We start from the raw sequence: 25,532 nt of genomic DNA, 5'->3' as shown, positions 1-25,532 counted from the left end.
TGTGTGAGTAGTTTCTTCTGCCACAAATCTGCCTAACTTTGTTTGCCAAGATATTAACACAGATTCAACCCCTACTCAGGCACCAACATCTACAGAGCTACATCAGAATGTTTGCAAAATAGTTAGCAATAGCAATTGCATTTTTACTTAAAAAAGTGACCATAATGATGAACATGACAGGGGCAAATAACACCCTACTTAAAAGTTGGCCAGAGCGCTGCAACTCTTTGAGGACGCCATACTTCCGTCAGACCCAAGCAAACTCTTCACATAATTAGATCAGTCGTCCCCGCCACTCTCTTCAGCAAGTGCCAGGATCTATATCCATCATATCTGCCAATATCACACGCCACATCTCGTCCGCCCATTTACTTACCTGCACAGCTTAACTCTCTTCTCCTGACTCTCGCCTTTTCTTTTTCTGATCTTTACCTATACCGCTATCACTACTTGCATTATATGGGCCTCTAGCCCGCATTGTGCATGTTACAACAGGTCCTGGGAATCCCCACAACAAGCTCATATAACTACATGTAATAGATCACGTGGCAGGTTCAGGAAGGGTTGTAGGCGGCATGCTGTGTCTCTACTTGCCTGAATACTGCATCTCTCTACACTGGAAGGCACTTGACAATAACGCGGCAGGCCCTAAATGGGTTGTAGGCTTAATGCTGTATTCATGTGGACCTATGTTCCTTTCCTTTTTTTGCTTTAAAAAATAAAACAGACTTTGATAAACAAAAAAAAAGAAATGTTGGCCAGATGCACAGAAAGTGACTAAAATTTCCCGCAAACAAGGCCAAACTGGCATGTGGCACAAACATGGTAAGGTGGAGGCTGTAGTAGGTTAGGTCTATTCCACAGCCTTCTCCACATTGAACATGACAGAGAGATAGGGGCCACCACGTAGAAGGATATTAAGAAAGAGGCCATATATGTTGCTCCTTTGTGCACACTAGGGACTCATCATCACAATGTTCATATGTGACTTGGATACTAGTGGCAGATCAAACAATTAACCCGCTCTCCAGATTGCTTTGTGAATGGCCAGAGGAAAAACACATTCAAGTGCAGAGAATGTGGGAGACGTTTTTCATCCATCTGCCTTAAGATGGCATTAGCCAGTTCATACCAGAGATAAACACATTTATGCTTTGAGTTCCCACACCTATGTCACTATTAGGAAAACAGTAACGATTAAGACCATACATGTGCAGCAAATTTGACAGCCAACTGAGGCCCTGAGATTGGCTGAGGTGGTGACAGCAGTGCTAAAAAGTACCTTCAGATTGATAATATCCTTGGAGTGGTGTCAGAGCCAGAGATAATGGTCCAACCATGCATCAGCCAGAATTCTTGAAAATGTGTGCTGGACAAAGGATGGTCAACATACTTTACCAATATGTTATTATGCATAACATTAGTCTTGCATGCCTGGACATAAGAATTAAACTCATCCCCATCATTCAGTGTAGGCCGAATAGAAATTCAAGTTGGAGACACTAATCCAGCAGACAAAAGTTCTAATGTTGTGATTGTAGAAAGGGCTACAGTCAGTTTTCCTCTTTAAGAACACCATACAAAAGCACACAGATTCATGTTCTCAACCTTAGGGTGCCATCAGCAAACACACACAAAAAAGTCTACACAGTAAACCATTGGCAAATGCACACATAATAAAAGCAATTGATGCTGTGATTGTAGATAAAGCTTCAAAAGGTTAGCAAGTCTCAGTTAGCAGATATGGGGTTAAACCAAATAGGTGCAGTATATTTGAATACAGTATCAATGTTAAAGACCAGTCAGTTTATGCACAGAAGAAGAAAACAGAAGTGCCCTTTTCTGTGGGACAAGCTTAATTCAATCCTGAAATGTATCGACCGTTCAGCGAATACACACCGGATTCGAAAATGTTGTCTTTTATGGTGGTATGTACAGACACAATGAGATCAGTAGCCACGGACCGTATCCACGAAGATAAATACACATATATATTTACTCCTACATGTAGGTGTAACTTTCTATGATGCAGAAGATGGTGGCCTAGGTGATAGTGATCAGAGCCATGTTATGTATGGGAATGTTTAAGCAATGATGCATGGAATCAATGCACTATGCACTTATAGGCATTTATCAAATGCTGTGGAATACTGTCTTGGCTGCAGTAATGTTCATGAGGGTACTCAACAAGTTTAGTTCTCTTCTTGATCTTCCCTAAAGTCTAACGTCAATGACATGCTTCAACCGTTGACTGGAACCAGCTCAAATGATGACCTATCCCCACTGGATTCTCCATGGTGTCTGTGTTTGCCACCTGCACCTACAATCTTGTCATATGATGCCACGGTCTTTGTAGACCCTATTTTGCCGAGGGATTTCTGCTCCCACTTTTGCCTTATGAGTAATGATGCACGTCGATCAGATTTTGTTGTGGCGCTTGTCTTGTGTACTAGCCTTTCCTAACATATTGTGCTTTTTATTGAGCAACATATTTAAAACATATTAAGCTGAGTAACAGGAATGGCCCTTCACTGCCTACTCCCTGCCATGTGTGCAGTTGCTAGGAAGAGGCCTACTGGTAGTAGCACTGATGAGACATTGTCTTTCATGCAATTTCTGCTACCACTGTGCGCTTTGCCTTTTTTCTGAATTAGCAATCTCTGATACTTGTGCAGGGTTGCTGCCTCGTTTGCAAGTTGTGGGTTTTAGGGTCACCTTCAACAGAAGATTCTAGAAATTGCCATATACTTAACACGCTCCTCTAGTTGGCTATCTGAACCTCCTTAGTTTTTACACAACACAAAGGGGCTCATTTACAGCGCGGTGCTGGGGTAGCAGAGGTCCTGCTGGTGCTGATGCAACCCACTTGCCGCTTTTTTACAGATCCCACCGTAGGAGAGAGGATAATTCAGTGAAAGCGCTTCTGTTGACATGTTGGGTGTACGTTTGGTGAAGCTAATGAATGCCTGTCACCCACATACCATGGGGTCTTAGCAGACCGTCAGGCAAATGTAACAGATATACTTGATATAAATAAAGTTGGCTTTGAAAACAAAATCAGTGGCCATCACACATTTAGAGTTTTCATCTTTGCATACAGGGCTACCTTTACCCTGCTGTGGACTATCATTCCTTGGTAGGAATGAATGACAGCAGAAGCCCTTCTGCAGCAGCTGGACTGCTGTGAAGGTACTTCAGATGGTGAAACGGGCTGAGGCACAGGCGTCCATTCCTCCACCTCTGACAGAAAAGGGTTTTAGGCAGATGCTCCATTCCTGCCCGCCTCTAAATGAAGCCCAAAGTTACTGCTACGGTTTGAGGCATAAACCCATAATATAAAAGAGGGAAATACATACATACTTGCAACACAAAAGCCAGAGAGCAATAAGTTATTGTAAGCTTTATACTCTGTATTTGTTGTCTTTGTCTAGGAAGCAATACAGATAATACTCCAGATGAATGTTTGGATATAAGCGGACAGGGAATTCAACATCTATCACATCGTCAAGATTCAGAGAGAAGAGCAAGAAAGAATTGCCTCAAAACAGATGAAGGAGGTATGGGAAATATGTGTTGCTCTGCCTCATAGCACATTACATGCTTCCATTGTTCTCCCACAGAAAATCCTGAAATAGCATCACTTCATGGGACATGTATGGTAATCCGGAAAGAAACTCCTAAAGTAAGTGAAACCTGAAATCCAACTGAAAGTTTATGTATAATGAGGTATGTATTTAAATGGGTTCAGTGGTTTGTAATTTCTAAACCAAAGCAAAATATCTTTAGCCTATACCGCCCTCTATAAAACAAATATGGTTTCTAAAGAATCTAGGCTTGAACCTACCCTTGATGTATGTGGTCAGTGAGTCCTGCAAAGGATTACATTTTGTTTGTCCCTGCAGAGGTGGACAATCAGAAGGGTATAAAACCTATCTCACATAATATGAACTAGGGAAGTGCAACATTGACACTGACTGATTTGCAAATAAGATTGCAATTTGTGATGCAACCTATGTTCAAATAGGTTGTGTCACAAATTGTACATTTGCAGGAAGTCGAAAACTAATTAACCTAATGAATATAAATTCTGTAGGTAGCAGTTTACGCTACACAATGTAGGTTGTGTGGTCGAAAGGATGTTTTTGTTTTGATCCTATGTGGGAAGTGTTCAATGTCATGCGTGATGGCCAACAAGGTGCAGCTATTGTGTTATGGAATGCAGCACATAGTAGTATGTTTGATGATGAAGTGTAAGAGGCAGACATGCAGTTTTATGTTGTTCAGCATACTGTTAGTTTTGAACTGCCCTGCAGGTCCCTTTATGTGTTCATATGATATAGTGTACTTATTTGCTTACTGCACTGGGTTGTCCAGTTTGAGATTTTTTGCATAGTCATAATCCTGAGCTGGCATGGTTCGAGGGAGAGAGAAGTGGAGAACTCTCCGGTGTAATTGAAATTCCAACCAGGCTTAGTCAGGATAGGTCAGAATCCATGGTTACTCTTCGGTTTCTAACTACTCTTTGATGTTGTTGGAGGGTATTTAAGTTCAGGAGGCCATGCGGCAGTAGGCTAGTACTTTTGTCATTGTCTGCTTGTCAAAATCTTTGTCTTTGAGGTATGGAGCTTTAGATAGTTATTCATCATCCATGTGTTTATGGCATGAAAGCTGTCATTCGTCGAGGTTGAATTGTAGAGGTCTTTGGGGCTATCCATTTATCTGATGGAGACATCTAGCCGCAGATTCCTTAACTTAGAATATCCCCAAGCTTGAGACTAGATCGGATTTTTTTTTTTGCTGCAGCAACTCTGCGCGCCGGGGGACGGCGCCACACGACCCCGCCCTGACTTAGTCCACATGCGTGATGTCAGCGAGGTCATATAAGTCCCTCCCGGCTCTGACACCAGTTTCCTTCTTTTCTGCGTGCAACGCAGATCCGGAGTGAGCTCCTCTTGCCTGTGGTCAGGCCTCATTTTTGACGGTTCGTGTCAAGAACAATGTGTGATGCCTTTGGGCTTTAAATCTTGTAATTCTGGTTCGTGGCAAATGTCCACGACGGACCCGCATCTTATTTGTATGTGATTTTGCTTTCAGCTGCCTGTTGACCTTCTGTGGCCGTGTTCCACAGGTTGCTGTGTCCTCTGACTGTGGTATTCAGTCAGTGGCTCAGCTCGGCAATGTCATTACGGCACGGAACTCAGTTCACAGGTTCAGTTCATTACTGCATTCTTTTGGCCTGGTTTATTACCCTAAGAGGTGTCCCCCGTTGTTTGGGGTATGCATACTCCATGTGAGGTACTTGTACGCTATTATACAGCCTTGCTTATCTCACCTGGGCCTGGAGATCATGTGGGCTCCATGTGTCGCTTGGTGGTCCGTTGTACTGTGTTCTATGTTTTTCCCTGGTGCCATATGCTTTCGCCATGGTCATCCACCTCCTTTGGTGGTTTCATGGTGTCCTCTTCCAAAACGGCTTCTACCTGCCTTTACTGTTCTAGGTATGGTCCGGTATATACATGTTTATGCTCCTGCTTCGTTCTGTCTCTACATAATTGTATGTTTAGACGTTTATGTCTACATGCCGGTTGCCTTGGTATCCTCTTCCTACGTCGCTCGCCACCTCTTGTCGAGGCCGCAAGGTCTGGACCAATAGCTACATGTGTGGGGGAGCTTTTCTGAGTTGTTGCAAGTTGCCTATAGGTTCCTCATTGCTTCCGCTTACGTGGGTGTTTTCCAAAATTGGCATATGCTCCCTTTTTAGAGTCAATAATTTTTTATTGTGTGGGGAGCAACTTAATACACAGCCCAGCTGCCTACATCAACTTGACGGCAGGGAGTATTCTTGTGGCAACGACACAACGTCTGGGCCTACAACATGGAGGGCTCCCCGCATAAGAGATTTGAGCTTTAAGAACAGCCCCTCCAATGCCATAGCCCCCACTTTTAGTAGGAGAACAAACAAAAGAAACAAACACCCCAACCCACCCTTAATCCCCCCACCCGCTCCGCACCAGATTCTAACGCCACCATCTAACCTCCAGGACCCACCGATTCTGCATATCACCATTCAGACAGCATTTGTAGCCCCCCTAGGCTCTAAAGGAATGAGTTGCAGAATTTGTAGATATTTCGAGCATGTCACTTCTCACAGGTCTTTAGAAAGGAGTTGTAAGAACGGACCCCAGAGCTTTGCGTATTCAGCGCCCTTTCCATCCATGCCCAGCGAGATACGTTCCATTGCTAAAATGTGCTAAAGCCTTTGTATCCAATCCCATGGGTCAGGTATGACTGGGGAACCCCACTGTGCCAAAAGGACCTGTCTTGCCGCTAGCAAAGCTAATGCAATCTGTCTACTCCTCAGCGAATTCAAGGGAAAGGACTTAGGGTGGGGAAACCCCAACAACACATGCTCAGGTGCCCGGGGAAATATAATCTGGAACGCATCATCCAGATCATCCAGAACCATTTTCCATTATAGCACCAACTTCGGGCAATGCCACAACAAGTGCACCAAAGTCCCTGAAAGGCCACACCCCCGCCAGCAGAGGCCTGATTTCGCCAGAACCCACGCCTTGATGCGCGCCGGGGTATAGTACGAATAAGCGGCCACTTTGTAGACCTACTCGGCACTTGCAGTGTTAGAGGCAGTGTGGTGTACGCGGTAAAATATGTGATCCCACTCCTTTCTCGGTAAGGGATGCCCCAACTCTGTTTCCCATCGGACCTGCGCCTTCGTACACTGCTTCTTAGGATGGCGCAGAATCATCGCGTATAACTTAGAGATGATCCTGTGGTCGTCCTTCTTGCAGACTAACCATTTTTCAAACACCAACAAGGGGCGAGACATAGAGGCGAGATTGGCTGGCTGGGTCACCCAGTGTGCTAACTGCGAATAGTGGAAAGCATCAGACTTCGGCAGCTGGAAATACTCCTTACATAATTGGACAAATGAGATCAGGCCATCAAGGTCAAAGAGGGAGCCCACCCTCTTACAACCTTCCTCTCGCCAGCGATGGAAGACTGGAGACGCACATCCCGGCGGGAAGTCCGGATTATCAACACTAGGTGTCATTGGGGAGGGAAAGGTAGTCCACCTCCTGCTCTGCGCCAATTCGTCCCATGCTCTTAGGGTCGGGGAGGTCACCGGGGAAGAGTAAAGACCCCACGCCCTGTGTTTGCGCAGTAACCACAACTCCCGCCAGATGTTGCAACCCGCCACCGTCTGGTCCATAAAGTTCCAATGTTTGCTAGACAAGGGTCTGTTCCATTCTGCTATATAACGGAGACAGGATACCTGTTAGTAAGCCGTCACCATGGAGAAACCCAGCCCGCCCGCCGCCTTCAGGGTAGTAGTGAGGGACATCACTAGCCGCGGCCGCTTATTGTTCCACAGAAACCTATTAAGAAGCCCCTGCAGTTTCCGAAGAGTGCTCGGCGGGGGACTCAAGGGTAGCATTTGGAAGAGGTAAAGGACCCGCGGGAGCACAGTCATTTTCACCGCCGCCAACCTCCCGTACCAGGCCAAGTTGAGGAAGGACCAGTCAGAGAAGGCCTTGGCAGTTTGTTCAATAAGCAGCCTATAATTAAGGGACACCGTTTTAGCGATAGAGGGGGACAATTGAATACCCAGGTATGGAATATCGGAGTGCACCCACTGAAAGGCAAAGTCTTGCTGCAGGTCTTCTACGTCTGCATCAGGGATGGAGACATTAAGGATTTGTGATTTTGAGAAGTTAACTTTAAAGCCTGCTACCTTTTGGAATTCGAGGAGTTCCGCCGACAGATACCGCAGGGAGGGGTGAGGTTGGGTTAGCAACAGGATAACATCGTCCGCATACAGGCTAATTTTGTGAGTATCAGAGCCGAACTAAATCCCTGTGATACCTATGTTGGACCGAATGCGAAGGGCTCCATATAGAGCAAAAAGCAACAGGGATACGGGACATCCCTGCCGCATTCCTCTAGTGATGGGGAAGAGTGCTGATTTACAGCCATTCACCCACACCGCCGCCCTAGGGGCCGCATAGTGGCACCGAACCCAGCGCAGGAAGTTGTCTCCCACCCCGAAGGTCTTTCGAACAGCGAACAGGTAGTCCCAGTCTACCCGGTCAAAGGCCTTCTCCTCGCCAATAGATAGCAAGAAGGTCTGAGTCCGAGAGCGATGAACCAAATCTATGATGTGGAGCAGCCGCTTGGTATGGTCTCCCCCCTTGCCGCGTTGGGATGAATCCTGCCTGATCTGGGTCAATGATCCCATCCATTAAAGGGCTGGTGGTGAGTCTCGCTGCCAGCACACTCGCGAACAATTTTGCATCAATATTGAGCAGCGAGATCGGTCTGTACGAACCACAGTCTTTAGGGTCTTTTCCAGGTTTAAGAATGACCGTAATCGCCGCCTCAGCCATGGAAGGAGTCACTGCTCCTGTATCAAGAAAGGAGTTAAAGAGACGGGTTAAAAGAGGAGCCAGCTCCACACAGTAAGTTTTATAAAATATGGCAGAGAAGCCATCCGGCCCCAGGGATTTAGCTACCTTCAGCCGAGCACTCAAGGATATGACTTCCTCTAAGCGGATCACTGAATCTAAAGCATCCGCCGACGTCTGAAACGGGCATAATGCCTCAAGACGATAAGTAGTCTGCCACTCCCCCAGAGGCCGCGTCCTCCCTCCTGTATAGGGTCTGATGTAACTGTCGAAAGGAGTCCACAATGGGGGCATCAGTGGCTTGCTCAACTGCTTGAGGGTCCCTAATGGATTGGATTGTCGGCAACTGAGTTTGTGCCTGCAATCTGTGCACCAGCATCTTCCCCCCCTTGTCCCCGCTGAGGTAAAACTTGGATCGCAAGCGCAGTAGGGCATGTGCAGCTCTGTCTAAATCAAGGTGCTTTAACATGCGTCTTTTTTCTCCAACTCCCTCCAGACCCTCGAGGCCCAGTCTTCTTATGCATCGCCTCCAAGTCGCCATCCTCCTTCTCCAACTCAGCACGCTTCTCTTTGCGCAATCGAGAATAGGTCGCTGCAAGTGCTATAAACTCTCCCCGCACCACTAATTTCAAGGCCTACCAGACCGACGCTAGGGGTGTACCCTCCAAATAATTATCGGCAAAATAGTGGGTAATAGTGTCTCGTATCCGCATGACCACTGAGTCCGAATGAAGCAAGGAGTCGCGAAGGCACCAGCCAGACGGCGGCGGACGATCGCCATGGGAAGTGACCAAAACTGAGATAAGAGCATGATCTGACAGGGAGCCTGGCATGATTTTGGCCGCTGACAGATGAGGTAAGAGAGAGGACGTGGCCAAAAACTGGTCCAAGCGTGCGTACGTTTTGTGAGCTGCAAAGTAGTAGGTGAACACGCCATACATCATGCAACCCTCCCTCCAGAAGCCACTCTCTCCCTCCCTACGACAATGCCCCCGCCTGGTGGGACCTCTGCTCAGACCTGTCCACTCCCGAGTCCATCACAATATTCAGATCACCACCCACAAGAATCAATGCGTCCGGCGACCTTAACACCTCAGAAAGGGCCGCCCGCAAGAAAGGCTCCTGTCTCTCGTTCGGAGCATATATGGACCCTATAGGGAGCTGAGTCTCCCCACATTGGACGCGGACAGCCAAAAACCTTCCCTTAATGTCCACAACCTGAGAAAGAACTTTGCAGTACGCACGCTAAAAAGAATCGCCTCCCCATGCTTCTTAGCCGGACCTGAGGACCATAATTGCAGCGGGAAGCGTTTATCTGCCATGCGCTTAATATCTTTAGACAGGAGGTGAGTCTCCTGCAGCAGGCGCACTTCGGAGAGGATAGCTGAGCGCTTAACAGGGCTATTTAGACCGCTAACATTTAGGCTCACAATTTTTAAGTCCCTACCCATAACACCTAGAAGGGGGATGGGAGCTAATGCAACTCCTAGCGCCAGTGCCCCTTATGATGCCACAGTGCCCCGACTGCACCCCGGGTCTTCGCCCAGGTCCCCTGAAAGCTGATGCAGAGACCCAAAAAGAACCCCAAACCCCCAATCAAGCCCCCAACCCCAACCCCATGAAAACCCTAAAGGAAAGAAGACTCAGAGTTCGCCAAAAGTAACAACAGTCTGTCAGACAGGCCCAAATAGCAGGAGAACATGGCGCCTTCATCGAACACTTCCCGCTCCTGATACAGGACACACTAACTTCCAAGGACATAGGAGTGCAACAACTCTTCATTGGAGAACCGCCCTTCTCCGGCACCAGATATAGACCCTACTAGTGCCAGTCTGATGGGCCTCACGAGACCCCAGGTTTATCGGTTACCAGTGCCACGGAGGTGACAGCAGCCTCCCTCTCCAACAGACTTGCGGACATATCCGGTTCCGTAGATGTAGAGGGCTTCCCAACACGCTGCCATTCCGTGGAGCGCCTGCGCTGTCTAGCAGGAGACCTGCTGCTTCCAGGCACGGATGCGGTCCGCTCCAGACCCAAGAACTTGAAGGCCGAGTCCAGTGAGCAAACTTGGATCAGTTTGCCATTGTATTTGAAAATAAGTCGAAACGGGTAGCCCCATGAGTAGGGGATGCCTTGCTCCCACAAGTGATTTGTGATGGGCTTAAAGTCCGTACGTTTGACGAGGGTGGAGGCTGCCAAATCCTGGAAAGCGCTGGTTGGTGGTCCCAGAATTGTATGGGATTGAGATCACAGGCATTCCGGAGAATCCTCTCTTTAATCTGAAAGTCAAGGACCCATACCAGCATGTCCGGGGAGGGCCCTGGCACCACGTGGCAGTCCAACACAGTGGACACGATCCATCTGAATGTCCTGGACCTCCTCCTCACCAAGGATTTGACGAAAAAGTGCCCCAACATACTCACACAGGTCATCTTCCTCTCCTTTCCACAGAACCGCCCGGATTCTAATATTGTTCCGCCGGCACCGGTTCTCGAAGTCCTCTGCGTGTGCCTGGAAATCCAGATTTTGTTCCGTGAGGCGAAGTACATCTTGCTGAAGTCGGTGAATTTCCTACGCTGTTCCCAGATCATGCTCCTCCAATGTCGCCACTCGCTCTCCAACAGCATCCACATCACGCCGCATCTCGCGCACATCCGAGGTGAGCTGCGAGCGGAGCTCTAAAATGTCTTCTTTTATGGCAGAGAACAGTTCCAGCATGAAAGCCTTGGTCGCCGGTAACTCATTGTCCTCAGAGCGCGGGTTGTCCTCAGAGCGCGGGGATTCGCCAGCAGGCGGAGAGGCAGACTGCCCTTTCGCTTTCCTCGGCAGATCCTTGAGAGGTTGATCTCCGATTCCTGACAGCCGCCATCTCGCCCCCGGGAGGGGCCCATGCCCCAAAGCACAGAGATAGGGCAAAGGTGTAGTCAGCCCTCAGGAGGCACAGCCGAGGGCCCACACTTCAGCGCCCAAACGCCAGCCCAGACGTGAGCTCTGAGCGCCAAAGTACCACCTAGGCCTCGTGCCCCTCCAGGGGGAGGGGAGCCACCATACGATCAGGGCCCCGATTAACGCCTCGGAGGCCCAGCAGTCTCCCCAGGCCACGGCGATCGTCTGTCAGGGGGGGGAAGGGCACCACCGGGTGGCCAGGTAGTAAGTGCAGCAAAGTGTAGGGGAAGCAGATGGGGGGCCGACCACTCGCCCCACAGCAGGACCTCTCAAGGCAGGACCGCCTCCGGTGCTGAGTCACGCTGCGCCACCGCCACGGACCCAGTAGGCGGCCAATGCTCCCACATCCACTCCGAAATAGAGATAAAGCTTCAGGCGCCCCTTAGGAGAGCAAAGCGGTTCAAAAGGGGGTGGTGATGGACGGAGCATCTGAACCAATCAAAACACTCACACCCAGTCAACAGATCTGGGTTTGATCCATCACCGTTCTTTAGCCCACTCTGCCACCCCAGTTCGGACATGGCCAAATGCAAATCAGTCTGACCCGAACAGTCCAGCCTTAACTGCCAAGCCATGCCTTCCCTGGACTGGAAACAAGCTTCCGAGGACCGGTGTCTGGCAATGCAGCCGTCTTCAGCCCGGCTTGCTTGAATCCAGTGGCAAAGTGAGCAAGGGACTCACGTCTGAGCATACCCTGCCAACTTATGGCGAACAAAGCGGTACAAAAGGGGGTGGTGATTAATGGAGCATCTGAACCAATCAAACACTCACACCCAGTCAACAGATCTAGGTTTGATCCATCACTGTTCTTTAGCCCACTCTGCCACCCCAGTTCAGACATGGCCATATGCAAATCAGTCTTACAATGTGCCTCATGGGAACAGTCTAGCCCGAACTGCCAAGCCATGCTTTCCCTGGACCGGAAACAGGAGAGCAGGCTCACTCCACGTGTCGCACACAACTGCCAGTCAAGACAAGGATACCGCCCGCCGACCGGCGGGCTGATGGTAGGCCGCACACTCTCCGTAGGCCTCCCAGGTCCCAGCCGCGCAGGCACCAACACACGCTAGGCTCCACAGAAGAGGGCCACTCACCCCCACTGCCGGCTGCGCTGCCGCAGACTCTCGGGGTCGGACTGATGCCACACTATGCCCCCCTACACACAGAGCCCGGCTTCACTGCAAATCAGGCGAGGGGGGGTCCACCAAAGCGTTCCAGTCATCGGGGGCTCGCCAAGGGCGAGAAGGAAGGAGTGTGGGCCCGCTCTCCCCGCTAGGCCCCCACGCCGTCCGCAGACTCGCAGACCTAAAGCTCAGCCCCAGGTCAGCCAGCCACACCTCACCTCCCGGCACTCGGGCCTCCTCTTAGCCGCTCCGTACAGCACCGCAGCTCTTCAGGACCACTCAGCCGGCTGCCACGTGCATCAGCAGCCGCCGCCGCAGCATCAGGTTCACCGGGCCCCTCCGTCCAGGGTCACAGCTGGGCCCGGGCTCAGCACACCACCACACGCAAGGCCGGGCCGTAGAGGGACAAAATGGCGGCTGCTGCCTGGGGCCACCACTGCTGCCACCACACGACTGCTGTACTCCTCGGTCCGCTGCTCATGCAGGGAGACCGCCGCTCCCGTCAGGGCAGCATCCGCCCCTCCGCACCGCCGTGTATCCGCCTAGCAACAACCGCTCCAAGCGCCCCGACCAGCCAAGGCCGCCGCGCCATGTCCGCACTTCCCTAGAGGGCAGAACGCCGCACCGGGGTGCGGAAATAGGGTCCCCTCTAAAGGCTAGGATGCGAGGGGGGACAGAAGACCCCCGCGGCCAGCACAGATGGGCAGTAGTAGGGCGAAATACAACGCGATATGCAGGCGGCGCCGGAGGGACTGTAAAGCACGTCCTACTCCGCCGTCATCTTGGCCACACACCCCCATATGCTCCCTTTTTGATGTTCGATGCTGTATGTGTCTTTCTGGAGTGTTGGGCTTGGATTCTGAGACTCTTCCCACCATTCGTTAACTTGCTGTTTTTGGCCTTTTCCTTCGGATATGCCTACTCTTGTTAAACCTACGCCTGCGGGACAGGTCTTTTGATGGCAGTGGTCATTGATTACTGACTACGAGTCTATATTGTGGGTTGTTTCTCACTTTGGCCTCATGCTGCCCGGTCGGGCACTCTTCTGTTCCTGTGTAAGACACTGTAAAGTCTCTATGGCTGTTTGCCTGCAAAATATTCTACCTGCTTCAGTGGGTTGGGGGTTGGTTCTATTGCCCCTCATTACCCTTTTGGGGTTGAGTGTGCGCTTGGCGTGCTTCTTGTCCTGCTGGCTGTTCCCAAGGTATTGCTCAGGTTCTGCTCTTGCCTTTGGCTCTTGCCACCTGCTCCCTCGGCTTCCTTCTTAGGCTAGCCTGTTAGGCGCTGGTTGCATTTCTTCAAGGTCTTTTCAAGTTTGGGTCAATGCACTCATTGTGCGCCATTTAGTGGAGAGTGATCCTTCTTCCTCTCTCTTTCCTTGCTATAGTATAGGGCTCATGCCGTTCTACCTGTCATTTTTTATACGAGTATAGTGTTGTGCCATTCTGGCATGTTTTTCTGATCTCTTCTATCCTGTGACTTCTGCTCTTCGAGCTGCTGCGGTTGTTGTCAGGCTGGTTTGGCGCTTTCTGTTGTCCTGTCGCAGACCCGCCTCCTTTTGGAGTATGGCTGTGTTATCTATTCTAAGTTAACGAATTTGCGGCTAGATTTCTCTATCAGATGTACGAGTTACTTACCTTCGGTAACGATGTATCTGGTAGAGACGTTGTCTATCCGCAGATTCCTTAACGCCCACCCAGCCTCCCCGTTCTGCGAGGACCTTGTCTAGTGGTGTTCTCCGCTGGCCTCTTCAGTTGCCATTGGGTTATATCACAAGAGGTTCACATTGTTCCACTCCCATGGGTGCTTTAATATACAGTTCACCTCTGATGAGGGGCTTCTTTTCTGTTGTATCGTGCCTTTGATTCACGAGGAGATTTGTTTTCCTCTACAGTTCCCTTCCCTTCCGTCTGCTCTACTACCTTGGAGCCCTGGTCTCTTCGTGGTCATCCTCTTTGAGGGTCGGTTGTGCTCTGTTTCCTATCCTACCTCTGTTTGTAGAGGGGAAAGGCCAGTCTTCTCATTCTTTCCTAAAGTGGACTGTTGTTCTTTCTGTGTCCCATTCGTAAGTGGACGGCACAGTTCCACATGGCACTATTAGTCTATTTCTATCTGTCAAGATGTTCTTCCCTTGTTGCACTCGGGGAGGGGTCTCCGCTTAGCTTGCGGGGCACTTTCTCATAGCTTCCACTTATATGTGTTGGCAGTGTCTTTGCTGTCTTTAAGATGGTGTCTTACATCATCCTCCTCCTTTATTCACTGATTTTTCATCCCTCACACACTGTTCCCATACTTTCACAGTCTTTGGTTGGTGGTTCCGCGTTGTGCCACGGAAATGTTTCTCCGAAGAAAATTAACATCAGCGCGCCGGGAGGAACTTATATGACCTTGCTGACATTGTAGGAAGGTGGATATCTGACTATGGTTACCCCCAAACTTTTTGCCTGGTGTTTAGCTGGTTTTTGACTTAGTTGGCCTGGGATCCTGCTATTCAGGGCCCCAGGCTGATTGCTCTCTCCTTAAAATGGACTCCATGTACCTTAGGTGCATAACACAATTGGGATTGGTTCACCTTATAGGCCCCTGTAACAGTGTACCATAGGTACCCAGGGCATAGGTGTAGCCAAGGCCTACCAGGGGCTGCAGCATGTATTGTGCCACCCCTGGCCTGGCCTCCATATTTGACACAACTGGCTGATCACTCAGCTGGGGTAAGTTGGTGTAATCACCTCTTACTTAGGTACAGTATGTCTGTGCCTAACCCTAAACTGGACACATATGTTCCTATCAGCCACTCCTATGGAAGGCCTCATCAATCCTGAAGGCAGAGTGCTTGGAAATATGTGAGATGGTGCTCTAACATGAGCTGAGCCTGTCTGCAGCTGTCGGGAACCACTCCCTAAACTGTTCCGGGATATTGCCATACCATATACTCTTAAGTGTATTATAATCCTCGCGGTTATTTGCTATCTTTGGTTTGGCTTTATCAAAACATGTCGAGTAAGGTGTCATACGAATTGGAATACTATCCCCTCGCCAATTCTGGCGACGGGGATAGCATTCCACCCTTCTAGAGGGACACGACATGTGTGTAGCCTTAACCCCGGTTAAAGTTAAACAGAGCCTCAGCATCACAAAATGGATGCTGCCACCACAGACACGAGTCTGGCCTCCTGCTGCTGACCGAAACTCGGCAGATGGTGGCCTGGACAAAGGGTTTCCTGCCTTGGGAGGTGCGAGCACCACCCCAGACAGGATTTTGTGTATTGGGTAGGACCGGGCTGAATAGAATCAGACATGCCCGGGGCACACAAGGTGTCCCCGTGCATAGGCCAGTCCAAACCGGTTCTGGGGCTTTCCAGCCCCAGTCCTGGCGAGGAGCTGGACAAAGGAAAGGGGGTGTAACCGCCCCCCTTCCTGGTTCCTCCCAGAGGAGGGACCTAGTAGGTGATCCACCCCTCAGATTGGGAATAAGAGCGGGAGCAGTGCCATTGCACAGCAGATCATCCTGAATCAACTTTACACGAAGAAGAAGACTGGACTTCGACATTCTGCTGCACAGAAGACTGAAGAGAATCTCCCTTGTGGCCTAGGAGTGGCCACCCTGTGAACACAGGTACCAACCAGCAACTCGACGTCTGCTTTGCCACCGCCTCCCGCCGGAGACCGAGCCCAGAGCCCGACAAGAACCAGACTCCCAGACCTCTCAGAGCCCGATCCACAGTCCCTGCAAAGAAGGGACCCGTGGAGGCACCGAGTGACGTGGGACCGGACCTCTTGGAAGACACTCGAAAAGCTGACTGCGCAGCTTCTGAGGCATCCTCGACGTTGTGCTTTGGGGACTGAGAACCCCCACCACCGAGCAGCCCTTGCACCGAAGAGCAGCCCTCCAGCATCTCCACGATCTGCGTGGGGCCCTTTTGCATTGTGCCACTCGACGCGCCATCCCGGCCACTAGCCACGTGGTCAGCGGCCATCTTGGCGACAAAACCGAAGATTTACACAGCAGGTCTGGTTGCCCCAGACATACCCAAGCTCCTGTGAAAAGGAGCACCCGCTCTGACCTTGCTGGTCCGAGTGGTAAGCATCTTTCAACTTCTGCCTGGCTTGCCTTTGCCAAGGCCTGTTTGCTCCGATCGAGGTGCCGACACCGCCAACAGCGAGAAGCCTGCGTGGGACAGCTCGTGACCGACTCCTGGACGTCCTCGACCCCGGGTATCCACGTGGCTGCAGAAAGAAGCTACCCGACAACGCCTGTTTGCACCCGACATCGCCTGGTTCCAATCTGGTTCCACGGTAGTCACTGGCTAGTGACTTTGAACACTGTCCCCTCTGCTTTCAGGTCTTCACATCTTCAGATCCACCCTTGGATCCACCGGAACTCTTCTCATCGAGCCGCCTGCAGCATCTTCAGCTCCAAGCACCATCGACCGGCGTGACGAAACCCGACACTACTTCGACCCTGTGCACCCGCTTCCTGTGGGTGAGGTAACTCAGCTCCGCCAGTGCTCCTGCATTGGTACACATCTCAAGGGCCTGTGTCTTAAGTTTTAACTCCGTAGGTCACTCGGAAGGTTCCTAACTTTCTAACTTTGTACTTTTTACGCACCATAGACTTTACATTGGAAAGTGCGTGCACTTTGAACACTGCACCCGAGTCCCGTGGGCCTCTCCCGACTTAGTCACTGCTAGTCTCGAATAGCTCCAGCGATTCCCAAGGCCCTAGGCCTCTTCACTTTCCTCCTGGTATCTCTTATACCACTTTCTTAGTATATGGTTTAGGTGGCCCCTAGGGCTCATCCATATTGTGCAACTTTTGTGTATTTTAAACTGTCTTGTGATTTAACGCTTGTGCTTCTGTGCTCATAAAGAGTCCAGGGGATTTTATAGTTAATAAATCAATATATATTTTCAATATATATCTGTGTGGTGTCCCTTTCATTTGGTATTCAAGGGGGTTGTGTATGGTATAACAGCTGGCTTCACATGCCTTTCAGAGTTTAGCCTAAGACTGCTTTGTCCACGTTACCACTAGGATAACTGGTCTACAAGGTTGAATTACAACCATCATCATAAGGGTTGCTTGGCATGGTACAAAGTGATCACTAAGAATTAGTGAGCATTATATACCAGGCCAACTTCTCACATTGGTGGCAGCGGTGGGATCTGAGCTTGCTGTTGTTTTACCATTACAATCTTTGAGATTATCATTTGAAAGATCATACAGGTACCTGCTAGGTACATATAAAACAAGACTAGTATACTTAAGTTCTACTGAACTTAGTTGTTGTAGAGCAAAGGGAGTAGCACACCCTAGCTACAACTACTAGATAGGTTTAGTAGGTAAACACCAGTGTAGGTAGATTGCAACACATCCACCCACACTAGAGCAATGTCTGGAGCAGAGGGTTCCACTGGGAACATCCCTGTTGAGAGTGACCCTCCAAGGGCACCATCCAAATTTGCTATTTTTTCCTTTAAGGAATTAAGACAGCTTTGTGTCTTGAGGGGTCTGAAGACAGGGCCTTCCCCTACTACAGACCACCTAAGAGAGCTCTTAGACCAGTCTGACGCTCTAAAGCCCTCTAAGGCAGACCCCACAGGGAATGCTGAAGGAGGCCATCCTTCAGAGGATGACACTGTAGACACCCCTGGTCCTATCATCCTGGTAGATGAGGAAGCCTCCACCACTGGAGCTCCTCAAGTAGATGAGGAGGAAGAGGAAGAGGAAGAAGAGGAAGAGGTGGAAAGCAGTGAGTCAGATGATGATAGAAATAGTCAGGTGCTGGTCAGCAGACTGAACCAGGCTAACTTAAGCCAACTTGGGAATGAATCTGGTAACAACCCATTCAGACCCCCAGGTGGACTTAACCAGAAGCCTAGGAGGAGAAGGACTCACTCAGGTGACTCTGACAACTCCCATGCTTCTAGAGGTTCTCATGGTCACTCCAGAAGGGTGATGACTAGCCCTCAGAGAAGGGAACATGAGACCAAATTGAGAGAATCTCAAATTAGAGAGGCTGAATTGAGAGTCCAGAGACAAGAATTAGAGATTGCCCTGGCCCAAGAGAAACTTGCTAGAGCAAGACAGCCTAGAGAGAGTGGATTAGGATCCACTGGTGGCAGCACTATCCAGAAGGATAAAGATAGGTCCTTTGATACAAGAAACCTGAGTAAGATTGTGCCCCCCTACAAAGCTGGGGATGATATCCATAAATGGATGACTGCCCTTGAGAGAGCCTGCATGGTACAGCAGATCCCTCAGGGGCAGTGGGCAGCAATCTTGTGGCTCTCCTTTGAAGGTAGAGGCAGAGACAGACTCCTCACAGTTAGTGATGAGGATTCTAGAAACTACATGGTCCTGAAGAGTGCTCTGATTGATGGGTTAGGCTTAACCACTGAACAGTACAGGTTAATGTTCAGAGATACCCAGAAGACACAGACTCAGGACTGGTCTGAATTTGTTGAGTGTGCCACTAAGGCTCTGGAGGGCTGGTTGCTGGGAAGTAAGGTTACTGACTATACAGGATTGTATAATTTAATTATGAGAGAGCAAATCTTAAGTAATTGTCAAAATCAGCTTCTACATCAGCACCTGGTTGACTCTGATCTGACCTCCCCACAAGAATTGGGTAGGAGGGCAGACAAATGGGTCAGAACCAGGATCAGGCCTAAGAACCAGGGTGGTGACCAAAAGAAAGAGACTACCAAGCCTCAAGAGAAGGGTGGGGATAAAAGTAAGGAAAAGACTTCCCCAGGGCCCCAAAACTCCAAGAATGGGGGTGGGTCCCAAGACACTTCTACATCCCAGAAAAAGCCTTATTGTCATACCTGTAAACAGGTGGGGCATTACAAAACAGATAGCTGTTGTCCCAAGAATGGCAATAAGGAGAATATACCTCCAGGTAAGGCTCCAACACCTCCTGTCACTGTTAGCAGTGGTCCCCCAGGTGGCGGGAGCACCCCCAAGAATTTGGGTGGGTTTACTTTTGGAGGACAGGTGGACTCTGGCCTATCCAGGTCCCCTAACTCAGATACTCTTGTCTATGAGACTGGCATGGGGTTTGCCAATTTCACTGCTTGCCCAAACACTTTGAGCAAGTATAGACAGGAGCCCCTCATCAATGGCTTGAAAGTTGAGGCCTTCAGAGACACAGGGGCTAGCATCACCATGGTGGCTGAATGTCTAGTCCCCTCAAGGCAACTTTTACCTGATGCCAGATATCAGGTGACAAACATTGATGGCATAGAAACCAATCATCCCATGGCAGTAGTCAATCTTAGCTGGGGAGGTGTCACTGGCCCAAAGAGAGTGGCAGTGTCAGCAAACTTGCCTGTAGATTGCCTACTGGGTAATGATTTGGAAATCTCAGCCTGGGCTGAGGTTGAACAGCTAACCCATTCTAGAATGGTAAATCTCCATGGAAAGGTTAGTGGGGCTGTAATGGCTACAGCTCCAATTCAAGATGTCCTTCCTGAAAAGGTTGGGAGGGCTGAGCAAACCTCAGCCCCATCTTTAGATAACCTCCCTCCTGAAAAGAGTAGCAGGGCTGTACTGGTAACCGCCCATACCCAAACTGAGTCTCCTCCTGAAAAGGTTGGTGGGGCTGTGATGGCCACAGCCCAAACTCAAACTGATACATGGGTAGTGAAGCCTGAAATGATGGATCACTCCACCCAAACAGAGAGCATTGAGGAGGAAGAGAAATCTCCCTCCCACCAGACTTTAGGAAAGGATCAGCCTCCTCAGGGAACTGATCTTACCCCTGATGAAGGAACTGTCACAGAGGTTGTTAGGCCTGGCCTGACAGAGCCTCTGATGGCAGTGGACCCTTCTCAGGAGGGACCCAGTCTGGAGCAGGTAACCTTCCCCTCTCTACCTTGCCTTACTCAGCCCAGGGCTGCAGAGGACAAGAAGGACAGTGAGACCCAAAGGGCCCCCTGTCAAATAAAGCACCCCCATCAACAGATTAGGGGCACCGAAACTAGTAGCCCTAGTGAGGTGAAAACTTTAAAAACTCCTGAGGGATCCCCCTTAAAAGTAGTTAGGGACCTCCCCCAGATGGATATTGTTGGGCACAGCCAAACCTGGGACCAAAAGGCCCCAAACCTGACCTGTCCCTCCAGTAAGCCAAACAGAGGGACCCAGCCTCCAGCTTTAGGTAGCCAGAGGTTGACCCTGAGAGCACAGTGCAACTCAGTCAGAGAAAGAAAGGCACACATGGTGGAGAGTGATTGGAGGAAGCTGAGCCCTACAGAGGAAACTCACTTCAGTACTCCATCTCAACACCAGCCTTTGACTTTGCAAAGACACACCACAGGTAGAGATTCCCTATGGTGGAGACCCTCAGATACCCTTAGGGTGAGGGATTGCTTAGTGGACCATGAGACAGGGGGTTACCAAGCCAGAGCTGGTACTTCCTTATATGGCCACTTAGGCAATATAGGCTTACCTGGTCAAGGATAGCCTTATCTCCTTTCGTTTGGGGGGGGTTATGTAGGAAGGTGGATATCTGACTATGGTTACCCCCAAACTTTTTGCCTGGTGTTTAGCTGGTTTTTGACTTAGTTGGCCTGGGATCCTGCTATTCAGGGCCCCAGGCTGATTGCTCTCTCCTTAAAATGGACTCCATGTACCTTAGGTGCATAACACAATTGGAATTGGTTCACCTTATAGGCCCCTGTAACAGTGTACCATAGGTACCCAGGGCATAGGTGTAGCCAAGGCCTACCAGGGGCTGCAGCATGTATTGTGCCACCCCTGGCCTGGCCTCCATATTTGACACAACTGGCTGATCACTCAGCTGGGGTAAGTTGGTGTAATCACCTCTTACTTAGGTACAGTATGTCTGTGCCTAACCCTAAACTGGACACATATGTTCCTATCAGCCACTCCTATGGAAGGCCTCATCAATCCTGGAGGCAGAGTGCTTGGAAATATGTGAGATGGTGCTCTAACATGAGCTGAGCCTGTCTGCAGCTGTCGGGAACCACTCCCTAAGCTGTTCCGGGATATTGCCATACCATATACTCTTAAGTGCATTATAATCCTCGCGGTTATTTGCTATCTTTGGTTTGGCTTTATCAAAACATGTCGAGTAAGGTGTCATACGAATTGGAATACTATCCCCTCGCCAATTCTGGCGACGGGGATAGCATTCCACCCTTCTAGAGGGACACGACATGTGTGTAGCCTTAACCCCGGTTAAAGTTAAACAGAGCCCCAGCATCACAAAATGGATGCTGCCACCACAGACACGAGTCTGGCCTCCTGCTGCTGACCGAAACTCGGCAGATGGTGGCCTGGACAAAGGGTTTCCTGCCTTGGGAGGTGCGAGCACCACCCCAGACAGGATTTTGTGTATTGGGTAGGACCGGGCTGAATAGATTCAGACATGCCCGGGGCACACAAGGTGTCCCCGTGCATAGGCCAGTCCAAACCGGTTCTGGGGCTTTCCAGCCCCAGTCCTGGCGAGGAGCTGGACAAAGGAAAGGGGGTGTAACCGCCCCCCTTCCTGGTTCCTCCCAGAGGAGGGACCTAGTAGGTGATCCACCCCTCAGATTGGGAATAAGAGCGGGAGCAGTGCCATTGCACAGCAGATCATCCTGAATCAACTTTACACGAAGAAGAAGACTGGACTTCGACATTCTGCTGCACAGAAGACTGAAGAGAATCTCCCTTGTGGCCTAGGAGTGGCCACCCTGTGAACACAGGTACCAACCAGCAACTCGACGTCTGCTTTGCCGCCGCCTCCCGCCGGAGACCGAGCCCAGAGCCCGACAAGAACCAGACTCCCAGACCTCTCAGAGCCCGATCCACAGTCCCTGCAAAGAAGGGACCCGTGGAGGCACCGAGTGACGTGGGACCGGACCTCTTGGAAGACACTCGAAAAGCTGACTGCGCAGCTTCTGAGGCATCCTCGACGTTGTGCTTTGGGGACTGAGAACCCCCACCACCGAGCAGCCCTTGCACCGAAGAGCAGCCCTCCAGCATCTCCACGATCTGCGTGGGGCCCTTTTGCATTGTGCCACTCGACGCGCCATCCCGGCCACTAGCCACGTGGTCAGCGGCCATCTTGGCGACGAAACCGAAGATTTACACAGCAGGTCTGGTTGCCCCAGACCTACCCAAGCTCCTGTGAAAAGGAGCACCCGCTCTGACCTTGCTGGTCCGAGTGGTAAGCATCTTTCAACTTCTGCCTGGCTTGCCTTTGCCAAGGCCTGTTTGCTCCGATCGAGGTGCCGACACCGCCAACAGCGAGAAGCCTGCGTGGGACAGCTCGTGACCGACTCCTGGACGTCCTCGACCCCGGGTATCCACGTGGCTGCAGAAAGAAGCTACCCGACAACGCCTGTTTGCACCCGACATCGCCTGGTTCCAATCTGGTTCCACGGTAGTCACTGGCTAGTGACTTTGAACACTGTCCCCTCTGCTTTCAGGTCTTCACATCTTCAGATCCACCCTTGGATCCACCGGAACTCTTCTCATCGAGCCGCCTGCAGCATCTTCAGCTCCAAGCACCATCGACCGGCGTGACGAAACCCGACACTACTTCGACCCTGTGCACCCGCTTCCTGTGGGTGAGGTAACTCAGCTCCGCCAGTGCTCCTGCATTGGTACACATCTCAAGGGCCTGTGTCTTAAGTTTTAACTCCGTAGGTCACTCGGAAGGTTCCTAACTTTCTAACTTTGTACTTTTTACGCACCATAGACTTTACATTGGAAAGTGCGTGCACTTTGAACACTGCACCCGAGTCCCGTGGGCCTCTCCCGACTTAGTCACTACTAGTCTCGAATAGCTCCAGCGATTCCCAAGGCCCTAGGCCTCTTCACTTTCCTCCTGGTATCTCTTATACCACTTTCTTAGTATATGGTTTAGGTGGCCCCTAGGGCTCATCCATATTGTGCAACTTTTGTGTATTTTAAACTGTCTTGTGATTTAACGCTTGTGCTTCTGTGCTCATAAAGAGTCCAGGGGATTTTATAGTTAATAAATCAATATATATTTTCAATATATATCTGTGTGGTGTCCCTTTCATTTGGTATTCAAGGGGGTTGTGTATGGTATAACAGCTGGCTTCACATGCCTTTCAGAGTTTAGCCTAAGACTGCTTTGTCCACGTTACCACTAGGATAACTGGTCTACAAGGTTGAATTACAACCATCATCATAAGGGTTGCTTGGCATGGTACAAAGTGATCACTAAGAATTAGTGAGCATTATATACCAGGCCAACTTCTCACAGACGTCACATACGTGGACGACGTCCGGGTGAAGTCGTGTGGCGCCGTCCCCCGGCGCGCAGAGGTGCTGCTGCAAAACGAATTCCGGAGCCAGTCTCACGCCTGGGGATATTCTAAGTTGAGGAATCTGCGGCTAGACAACGTCTCTACCAGATACATCGTTACCGAAGGTAAGTAACTCGTACTTTAGGTCGAGCCTGGGCAGCGCATGTGCTGCTCTACGAGGCATGGTGTAATAGAGTATGGAAATGGAGCCCGCCCACTCTCCGCTACCATATTTTTTATTGGCTTATGTCATTGTCCTCTGTAAATGCTGGCTTCTCATTCGTTAATAGGCTTGTTAGTCCCTCCTTAATACCGCCTTGCCTTCATTTGAAACCCCCATGAGGACTGGCCCTTTTACTTCTGTTGTTACACAGTATGTTTATTTTAATCTGTAAGAACTATTTTCTTTAAAACGTTTCTGGTCTTGCAGGTGCTACTTGCAGTACGCCATGCGTGCCTTTACTTTCAAAGCATGTAAATGTTTATACCCTATGCTTGCACAGGCTTGTGCATACAAGTATATTGGTATTTATTAAACAGCTGTTCCTTTTCTATCTGCTAGAGACCGCTAGTATTTGTTTAGCCTAGGAGGCAAAGGCTTTTTAGCTTCCCCCGAGGGAACCCTTCTGTATGTTAAACACTCTTATCAACACTGCTAGCTGTTTCACAATGTGAAAAACAGCAGTGAGAGTAGGCAACATTTACGGGTACCTCTTTTTGTATGGGGAAGGATGAAGACAGCATGCCCATGTCCCTGCCTTGGGCCCATAGTTCGGTATAAAATCAGATGGAGAAAACAGGGGCCAAATTGAACCTTATGCAGAACTGCCAACATAAAAAGCTAATGTAATGTATCAAAGGTGTTAGAAATGGGGTAGGGTGGTGCAGAGCGGTCGGGCCAAACTCCCGAGGACATGTGCAAAGCATCCACGCAGTACACACAGGCGACACACCAGGCACACCACAAAAAGAGACCACACCAGATTAGGTGAACAGAATAACTTTTGTATTGTATCAAACATACAATAATAACCAAGTATGTAACCACAGTAGTCTCTAGACTGCGCCAACTGGCGCCATGACAATAAATGCAAGTGGATTATTTACATGGCAGGGCCAATCGGGCCGCTGCCAGAACCATTGCCAAGGGACAAAAGATAAATGAAAAAGATCAAGTCCATCAGTTTCAAGGCTGTAATAAAAAACATAAAGCATTATCATTTGGCATAAGACATTAGGCAGAAATATCTGCAATAAGCATAACAGGATCTTAGGCATGGAATTAGCCAGGATCAGGGAGGGCATACACTAGCAGCGGACGTCTGCACACTGCACTAGGCGTAAAAGCATTTACATGAATTATATTTAAGCCCAAGACCCTCAGCGTGAGGCATGTCTGAGCACATGGTGGCACAGCCCCCCTATTTATGGGCCCCTCACCCCACCTACCAGACAGTGCCAGAAGCTTCTAGAAGCGTCTGGGGAGCTGGTTCTAACTGGCTCAGGGGGAGGAGTAGAGCACCCTGGGTGCCAGGCTTTCCCTCCAAAAGCTGGGATGGCTGGGAACCAAACATCTAGACTGCTAACCTACCACAGTTAGGTGGCACCACACACATCCATGGTATCCATTTTAAACGCAGCATGTTACCAGGGTACATTCTCTTGATGGGGGAATTATAGGTGCGCACACCATTGCATTACATTTCACTTGGCATGTCACACCACATATTGCCTATACATTTTTCTACCA

At 49.9% G+C, this 25,532-nt stretch overlaps 1 protein-coding gene across 4 annotated transcripts in view; it reads left to right on the top strand.

Annotated features, from left to right (window-relative positions):
* Window positions 1-25,532, top strand: part of LOC147727721 (uncharacterized) — a 181,451-nt gene that overhangs the window by 80,630 nt on the left and 75,289 nt on the right. For all 4 annotated transcript variants that reach the window (XM_086961719.1, XM_086961718.1, XM_086961717.1 and 1 more), the window contains exon 5: window positions 3,432-3,557. In XM_086961719.1, the coding sequence (XP_086817845.1) occupies window positions 3,432-3,557 (126 nt within the window). The remainder of the gene's footprint in view (window positions 1-3,431; window positions 3,558-25,532) is intronic.

This window comes from Lissotriton vulgaris, chromosome 3_1 (genome assembly GCF_964263255.1).
Source record: "Lissotriton vulgaris chromosome 3_1, aLisVul1.2, whole genome shotgun sequence".
NCBI classification, from domain to species: Eukaryota; Metazoa; Chordata; class Amphibia; order Caudata; family Salamandridae; genus Lissotriton; species Lissotriton vulgaris.
Note: the sequence above shows the minus strand (reverse complement) of the source record. Positions and strands in the feature narration are given on the sequence as shown.